The sequence below is a fragment of the Hevea brasiliensis genome, chromosome 5, assembly GCF_030052815.1.
Source record: "Hevea brasiliensis isolate MT/VB/25A 57/8 chromosome 5, ASM3005281v1, whole genome shotgun sequence".
In the NCBI taxonomy this organism is placed as follows: Eukaryota; Viridiplantae; Streptophyta; class Magnoliopsida; order Malpighiales; family Euphorbiaceae; genus Hevea; species Hevea brasiliensis.
This window is the reverse complement of record NC_079497.1, coordinates 9,992,524-10,001,902: the sequence shown is the minus strand read 5'-3', so window position 1 is coordinate 10,001,902 and position 9,379 is coordinate 9,992,524. Positions and strand designations below refer to the sequence as shown.

The window sequence follows — 9,379 nt, the reverse complement described above, 5'->3', positions numbered from 1 at the left end:
GCCTGTTTATCATATGTTTTGTTAAAATTGTTGTTTAAAATAATCAAATTAAAGAGCGTATATCCTTTAATAATTTAATTTTAGTGTTTATTATTATTTTTATAATTATATCCACTTTATATAATGAGATGGATTTAATTTTGAAAATTTTTAAGTTAATAAAGTATTAATAATAATCAATCAAATATATTTACAAAATATTAATTAAAATAATTTTTAATTTACCTAATTAAAGTGTGAATATTTAATATAATTAATTTCTACATGACATTAAATTACAAACAATTTGATTCTGAATACCATTCAAGCGTGACATGATTTGATTTATTATCTGTATGACTTTCATTTGAAATACCTTCAACATTAGAAAAGGTATTGTGAGTAATATTCGGTTTAAATCGAATCGAATCGAATCGAATAAATTAAATTATAAAAATTAAATTTTAAATTTTAGAAATCGAACAGAACCGAAATACGGTTCGGTTCGATTTAAACTGATTAATTTTGATTTTTGATTGATTTTTTAATTTAAACTTGACTTTTAAATTATTTAGTCTAATTTTGACTTTGGTTTGAACTTAATAACCATTAATCAATGAAATTAAATAATTAATATATATAAAATTAAATATAATTCATAAATTCTCCATAAAAATAAATCAATTCAAAAATCGATTCGATTTGATTTGATTCGATTTGATTTAATTTATTTTTTTTCTTTAAAATCGAAATAACCAAAATTTTTATGATGTAAAATTGAATCGTACATATTAAATTTTAAAATCAAACTAATTGAACTAAATTAACTCGATTCAATTTAATTTTTTAATTTGAGCGGAATTATGTTGGGCCTTAATTGATGGGCACATATATTCTGGATTTCTGCCGACTATTTGAAAGACTCTTATATCCTTTCCATGTCTTTCGAATGTAATTGTGTAAAGTTATAAAAGTAACAATAATTTTCATTTGTACTTTGAAAGGACATGAAATCATATTATCTAATATATGCCATTCTTTTTTCTGACACGCTAAATGTCCTTTCAATCGCACTTCATGGTGAAAAATGTACACATTTAAAAATTTCCTCATTTCATGATGGTAGTTGCTTATGTCTAAAATTTGATAAATGATTTATTGCTCCTTTATAATGATTGATGTTACTATTTATATTTAAATATTTAGAGTCTATTAAATAATATTTTTCTACAATTAATTCATAATAATACAATAATATAAAGTTAAAATTACATGTGAATTGTATATATCAAAACGCTACCAAAAAAAAAAAGCACTGATTAACAGTTTCATCACTAAATTTTGTCACTGATAATATAGGTTAATGATGGATTCGTCACTAAAGTTTATTAACAACAAGATTTTCAACCACGATTATAATTCATTGTTAATTCAAAAAATTAACTTTCAATGACGAATTTTAGTTTGACGCTAAAACCGTTATTGCTAAAGTACCAATAATGAATTCATTGCTAATTAATGTTATTTGCGATGGAATTTTAATCCGTCACTAAATTCATCTCTTATACTTGTATTTTCTTATAGCAAAATTACAAATAGCCACAATATTTTGTGCTGCTAAATTCATCTCTTGTACTTGTTTTCCTATAGTGAAATTTCAAGTAACCATAATGTTTGGTGTTTAAATTTCTTTTATCACAATGTATCGAAATTGCTATTCGAGAGCTATATTTGCGCATAGATATGTCCTATCAACTGCACCAATACAATCCTAAAGAGTATAGAAATTAATCGATTACAATTAGTTATAGAATTGAGACATTTAAAAGAAAAATAATTGATAAAATTAATAAATTTTATAAAGTGATAATATTTTATTTAAATTATGAAATTTATTGTATTTGTTTAATATTATAGAATATAAATAAATAAAAAATTAATATATTATGATGTTTATTAATTTGATTAATATAGTATTTATCCGTAAAATTTAACTATAAATCAGTTAAAAAATATATAAAAAAAATTATTTTAACATCATAATTTTAAATATATTTTATCACAATCATACATATAAATATGGTTTTAGCCCAATTATCCTTAATAGTTTAAAACACAATGTATAGAAGACATTTTATAAAAAAAAAACCATTTTCATATTTTTGAAATAATATAATCTTAAATTTAAATATAATATATAATAATTTAAATTAAATTATATTAACTAGTTAAATATAAATTTTAAAAAAGTAAAGGACTAATTTATTTGATTTTAAAAATATAAAAACCAATTTATTGGAGTAATTAACTTGTTTAATTTAAAAATATAAATATTAATTTATTAATTTTGTCAAATCTTAGAACTATATACATTGTAATACACCCATTGTAATTTATCCAACTTTATACTACGTTAAGTTAATATATATATATATATATATATTTTTTTTTTTTTTTTTTTTGAGCTAAATTAATAGAGCGATTATAAAAGGATGTGGAAAGTTCTTAACTTTCTTCGGCCCAAATCCCAATAAAGAATTTCATATCCCAAAATATTATTTTACAATCACTTTATTAGTCGTGAAAAAACTTCGCCTACTCGTCTCTTTCTTTTTTCTCCCTGCCTCCCGAGGGTTTTAGCCTTTTGAATCTATCGTTTTTAGGCAACTCACTCTTCCCCCTCCGGGTAAGGGAGGGTTGCCCGCCTTACTGGTTGTGGGTTTTCCCTCACTATATCTAGTGGGGTGTATATATTTGTTTTTAGGTTGGTTGGTTCTTAACAAGCAGTGCTTAGTGTGAGGGTTTAGTATTGGCCTATTTTAATCCTTGTATTTTTCTATTATTGTTGCTGATATGCATGAGGCATTTGATGGCAGATCTAGTGGTTGTTGAATGATTTTTGTTGAATCTGCTTATCATTGTGGTTGCATGCAGGTGAATTGCCATAGTTGTGGTCTTTGATTGAATCTTTTGCTCAATAAAAAACTCTGTTTTAGCCACAACAATGTGAGGATTCTGTGGGATTAGTGGCAGCTCGTAGGGTGGCTTATGGTTTCCTGCTCGGAAGGTACAAGTGAGATGCCAAAGAGTGATGTCTCCTTCTCCTTCCTCACTGTTGGTGTTGCGCGCTTTGTTTCTGGAGTTTCCTTGGCCCTCATAGTTCTATGATCTTCTCATTTCCCCTGTTTAGTGCCAATTTCTGCTCAACTCATAGGTTGTTAGGGCCTTTGTTGTCATGCATTTCGCCGAGTGTGGCTTGGACTTGTGCGTCAGTTTGCTCAAATCTCCCATCGGTGAAAGTTGAAAGTTGCGGTGTTCCTCTGTTCCTTGTATGATGCGGCACTATGGTTTGAGAGGATGCCGGGTTTTGGGTTAACTTGCCTTAGCTAAGTTTTTTTACAAGTGGGGCATCGGCCTTGTTGAGTGTGCTACGGTTTCTGGTTAGTTAGGCTTTTTTTTAGGCCTGGGAGCCTTTTATGTAATGGTTTCTCTGCATTTAGCTTTCAAGACTACTTGTCAATGAACATCCCTGCATTTTTTTATCAAAAGGGACCTGCATGCCGATTAATGTCCCTTTTAATATTAATTAAGCATGTGCATAGAAATTAATAGTCTCCAAAACAGCTGCAGCCTAAAAGATTTCTTCTACATTGATCTCGCCACTCAAGAAGCTCATAATACACTCTAGGTTTCAAGGAAAAATTAAATTAATTATGATAAAACTAAAATATAAAGAGTTTATTTGACCAAACTGATGTATGGAAGGCTTGTTTAATTATAAATATTTAGATATTAACATAATCTTACATCATACCCCAGAGTCGAATATTTTAATAAAAATTATTTTATAAATTCTTATATATATAATAAATAATTTTTAATTACTAATTATAATAAAATTCACATAAAATTTATTATAATAAAACATAACAAGTGTATTTTCCATACAAATGCGAAGCTTTTGTCATTTTCATGCAAGAAACTTCCTACGTTAACTTTTCTTCTTTAGAAGGTATAGTGAACATATTATAATATATGGTAAAAATATAAACTTTGGACAATAATTAATCTATAGCTATCTTTTACTTAGCATAGAAGTTGGCTTCAAAATTAAGCCATCATATATAATTAGATTTTTCTTCATTTGCATTATAATGTCACATTATTCTTGTGAATTCATCAATGTATCCCATTTAATTTTTTTTAGTGTAATTTTTTTAATTTTTCATATGAATATAGTTTGGCTTTAAATCAATTTAATACAGCATATAAATGAAAACTGATTCTTTATACATTATAGATTTGTTATTGGTAATTAAATAATTTTTTTAGTAATTTAATTATTGTTCTAATATTAACAATTCCAACAATAGGAAGAAATTTTGGTCACTAATGTGAAAAATGAACCATTGAATTCTATGTTACTCTGTTTGAGTTGCATCCAATTCAGAGAACAAAGGGAACCTAAACTAAAAAGAAAGCAATGATAATACGTAAGAATTTTGTTAAATGTGTGAATTTTTGTATTCATTATTTTTTTTATTACAAATTATAAAATTTTTATATGTTTTATTATTTATTTTATATTTATTCATTTAAAATTTTTTATAGGAAATTAAGACAGACAAGATCAATCAGATTAGAAACATATGGGTATTATGATCAGATTTGCAAGTGAGATTTGTGGCCTGAAATTGGAACAAAAAAGGAACATCAAGAAGACAGAATTTCAGAACAGCTGTAAGCTTCTCTTGGAAAGGTTGCATCATAAAACCGTAGTCCATTATGCTAATTGAGTGACAGATAATGGTATTACTCATCTTATTAATATTATTATCTGAGTTATTAATTAATAATAATTAATAAATTAAAGTAAATTTAATTTTAAAATAATTAAATAAATTTTTTAAAATACTTTTTTTAATAATATTTTACACATATTTGACAATAATTTTTAATATAATATTTAAAATTTTAATTTTAATTAAAACACTATCTTCAACATAATGATGAAATATTTTAACTATAACAAAAAAATAATATCATAATTTTCATATTTAATAATTAATATAATAATTATTTTTATCAAATATATTTATTTTAAATTATTATGTAAATTTAAATTTTTCTCAAATTGAATTTATCATAAATTTGAGATATAAAATATATAATAATACTTATTTATTAAATATATAAATTATTTAAATTTATAATAAATTTAATTTAAATAAAAATTTTATATATGAATAATTAATTATTAATATTTGATTATTAATAATTTTTAAAATAATTAATATTAGCGAATGCAAATTAAAATAATATTTTCAAACTCCCAAACACAATTCATATCAGCCTACTTGATCAGTCAGTGAACCCATGAACCCCACCACCGCACGCCGCTCCAAATTCACAAATAATAAAAGTCAGTCACAGAACACAAACTATTTCAACTCCATTAAATCCCACCCCACCTCACATCCCCTTCCATCCAGTGGTAGTTAACAACTAAATTTAGTTAGATTGGTGAACTGATTGTAACACTAGAATTGCTTGTTAACCTAAAATCTTTGTAAGATTACAAATGAAGCCTCCTGTTTTTATAAACCTTGTAAAGTTAAAAAGCCCGGCAAATTGTCAAATACTGAGCTTTGGAAAACAGCTCAACATACACGTACACACACACTCCCTCTCCTTCTCTCTCTGCATTTCTCAATATAGCTGTTGTTTTATTTATTTATTTATTTATTTTCTACATTTTGCTTTCAAGCTTCAAGCTTGAATAATACTGGCAGCTTTGAAGATAATACCATTTACTAGTAATAATGGCAGAGCATTCTTGATACTGTTAGGCAAGATTTGGGTGGCAGAAAAATTGTGACAGGAGAAAGAGAGGGAGAGGGAGAGAGATAGGGGCAAATGGGGAAGCTTCTGTGGGTTTTGGTTGCTGTAGTTTTGGTTTTTGGGAAATGGGTGGGTGGGTTTTTTGAATTCAATGAGACGGAGATATTTTACACTGGAGCTGAAGCTTATGGTTATTTTAATGAATCTAAACCCTTTAATAATGCTCTCATGGTTGGACTCACTCTCATTCAAGGAGCTCGTGGAAGAGGAGCAGGTACTTGCTAGTTTTCAGCATTACACTTTTTTGTCATTTTCTGCTAATTATAGTTCTTAATTCGTTTGCTTTTGCAGGTTGCTTCGTTTAGCTGGGATTAGAATTTTTCTTTCCTTTTTATTTTATTTTTAAAACTTAAATTTGTTTAGTAAATGCTGATCGATGCCAGTTTTAGCAATGACACGAGAAATTTGATTAGTTTATTGGGAGAAGTTTGTCTTAAAATTTGTCCTAACTAATTAGCATTGTGCTTTTCTATCTCACAGTCTGTTTGGATGGAACATTGCCTGGCTATCATTTGCATCGTGGATATGGTTCAGGAGCTAACAGTTGGCTTATTCAATTAGAGGTTTGTCTTCCATTACTGAATTGAGAGCATTCTATTATTCTTGATCTCTAGTTGCCTTATTATATCTACTCTTACAATTTGAACTTCAAGAGCTTGTTTAGTATGAGTTCCTCTCTCTATCAACATTTTCCAAAACTTGATTTTCATTTTCCACCACCGTTACCCAGCAAAGGACTCATAAAAATGTCACAGTAACACTTGGGTAAATGTTTTAATGCAAGATGATAAATGCCTTGTTGAGTATTGGTTTCCATTCGCAGCAAAAACAAAATAATAATGGACATAAATGATTTTGTTGTGACATTGAAGAGTCTGTTTTAGACATGGTAATAAAGAATTTCCCTGGTTGAGAATCCTTGCAACTCTGTTTTAAGCTATCTCTTTAGGATTTGCTGCCTTGAAGCCTTTTACTAGCGTAATTGTTTTTTTTTATGCAGTTTTCTGCTTAATAAGGTGGTTCGAGTCCCAAGGATCCTTTCAATTAATAATGTGCTCGCATGAGAACTAAACTTTGTCAAAAATCTTGTGCAGGGAGGAGGATGGTGCAATAACATTAGAAACTGTGTTTACCGCAAAAAAACCCGGCGTGGTTCATCCAGATACATGGAAAAGCTGGTGCCATTTATAGGAATTCTAAGCGATAAGCCTCAAGAAAATCCTGGTATAGTTTACTTCTCAAACTTTATGTGGAATTATCAAGATTTATCTAATTCTTGTTTTTGTTTATCTCCTTTCTTTGTCTGTTGCTCTTCTGAAAGTATATATATTTTTTCTGAAATTATGTTTTGGTACTTTATTGCAGATTTTTTCAACTGGAACAGAGTAAAACTCCGTTACTGTGATGGTGGCTCGTTTGCTGGGGATAGTGAAAATAAGGTTGGGATCGCTGTTTGCTATTTAAAGCATTCTGAACAATCTTAACAAGGTTTCTAAACATGTAAATTGCTTTTTTAAATTGAATAATTGTGTTTATAGGCTGCACAACTAAAATTTAGAGGACAACGTATATGGTTAGCTGCAATGGAAGATTTAATGTCAAAGGGAATGCATTATGCCAACCAGGTGTTTCATTTGTCAAGCTTTTGATTTTTTTTTTATTTATCTTTTCTGTCTTGATTCTTTCCTCAATGGCAAATGTTTCTGCATTTCAGGCTCTTCTTTCTGGGTGCTCTGCGGGGGGTCTTGCTTCAATTTTACATTGTGATGAGTTTAGGAACATGTTTCCAAGAACAACTAGAGTGAAGTGCCTAAGTGATGCTGGTTTATTCCTTGATGCGTAATTGCCACATACATAGACATTCTTTATAATTGGTTTTATCCTTAGTTTACTTATTATCCGATATAATGATTGGCTTTTCTTTTCATGATTGTAGAGTTGATGTATCTGGTGGCCGCACTCTAAGAAATATGTACAGTGGTGTGGTGGGCTTGCAGGTAATATGTAGATAGAATTCTGTAACTTCATTCTCTAATCTTAAGGTTTCATTGCTGGTGTTGAATGCTTAAGGAAATTGTCATATTTATCACAGGGGGTGCGAAATAGCCTGCCACCCATATGCACTAACCACCTTGATCCAACTTCAGTAATCCCTTCTTCCTTGTATTATTTTCAGGCATTATTAAAAACCTTGAATGCATGAAGTAACTCAGGAATTTACCTTTTTGTTCTGTGATTTTCTTCTGGTCCAGTGCTTCTTCCCTCAGAACATAATCAGCAACGTAAAAACCCCATTATTCATTCTCAATGCAGCCTATGATTCATGGCAGGTAGTAATCCTTTCCTGTATGACATAACCTCATTTAACCTGAGAATTCATGAAGATAATGATGTAGGAGCTTTACGAATGAATAGACTGGAATGCCATGATTAACATAAATTAACTTATTGTCTGGGGAAAGGATTTGGAAGGTTATTTAATGTCTTCTACGTGTGAAATCAGATCCAATCTAGCTTAGCTCCACCAACTGCAGATCGCCATGGCTACTGGAGTGAATGCAGAAAGAACCATGCAAAATGTTCAGCATCCCAAATTCAATTTCTACAAGGTAATTTCATATAAGATAGATTGGTTTCTGCAAACGTAACTGATGAATTTAGTATATTTTTTAGGGCCTTTCTTTTGTTTCTCTGGAACAGGATTCAGGAATCAAATGCTGCGTGCAATAAGAGGCTTCTCAATGTCTAGACAGAATGGATTATTTATAAATTCATGTTTTGCTCACTGCCAATCAGAAAGGCAAGATACATGGTTTGCCGATAATTCTCCTGTTCTTAGAAATAAGGTATGCCTATAACCGTCCTGAAACTAAAGGAAATGAAAAATTTTATCATGTCAATCTTCATGGTTGGTAATTTGCAGGCAATTGCAATTGCAGTAGGAGATTGGTATTTTGATCGCTCAGGGGTAAAGGCAATCGATTGCCCCTATCCATGTGACAAGACCTGCCACAATCTGGTTTTCAGATGAGCCAAATTAAGTAAGCAATTGATTTAGCTTAGATATCACATCATATATCTTCCCATTATTCTTGAAAAAAGAATTATCTGCAATTCATTGCCAATTTACAGAAGACAATAAGAATTAGGATCCCCAAGAAATGAAAATTTATCGCAAGCCTGTGGACATTGTTGTAGCCCTTCTTGTGCATAGTAGTTGCAATTTTTGTCTTCAATATGAGCTGTACTGATATATATTATATTTGCAATGATGAATCAATCAAGTCCATGATTTTGAATTTGTTGTTGTATATGAGGTAGGACAGATTAGAATTTAGAAACCCTTTATGGGTTTTTGACCAAACTACCCACACCGACACTATTTGATAGTTTCCATAGCTGGACAAAGAAGCAGTCGTTATCCCATGAAAGTTGAAAGCAGCAGCGAATTAATTAAAACAAAGCTTCATGTTATTCCTGTGACTTGTCTGTTGGTTTA

General features: G+C 29.5%; 1 protein-coding gene across 1 annotated transcript; it reads left to right on the top strand.

The window, feature by feature from the left end:
• The first annotated feature begins 5,718 nt into the window (after positions 1-5,718).
• Positions 5,719-9,179, top strand: LOC110644021 (pectin acetylesterase 12-like). Its single transcript, XM_021796619.2, has 12 exons — positions 5,719-6,094; positions 6,361-6,443; positions 6,975-7,104; positions 7,246-7,319; positions 7,419-7,505; positions 7,595-7,719; positions 7,817-7,877; positions 7,973-8,026; positions 8,133-8,210; positions 8,384-8,489; positions 8,581-8,726; positions 8,804-9,179. The coding sequence occupies exons 1-12, from the start codon at positions 5,896-5,898 to the stop codon at positions 8,909-8,911; spliced, it is 1,251 nt and encodes a 416-aa protein (XP_021652311.2). The 5' UTR covers positions 5,719-5,895; the 3' UTR covers positions 8,912-9,179.
• Positions 9,180-9,379: the final 200 nt, after the last annotated feature.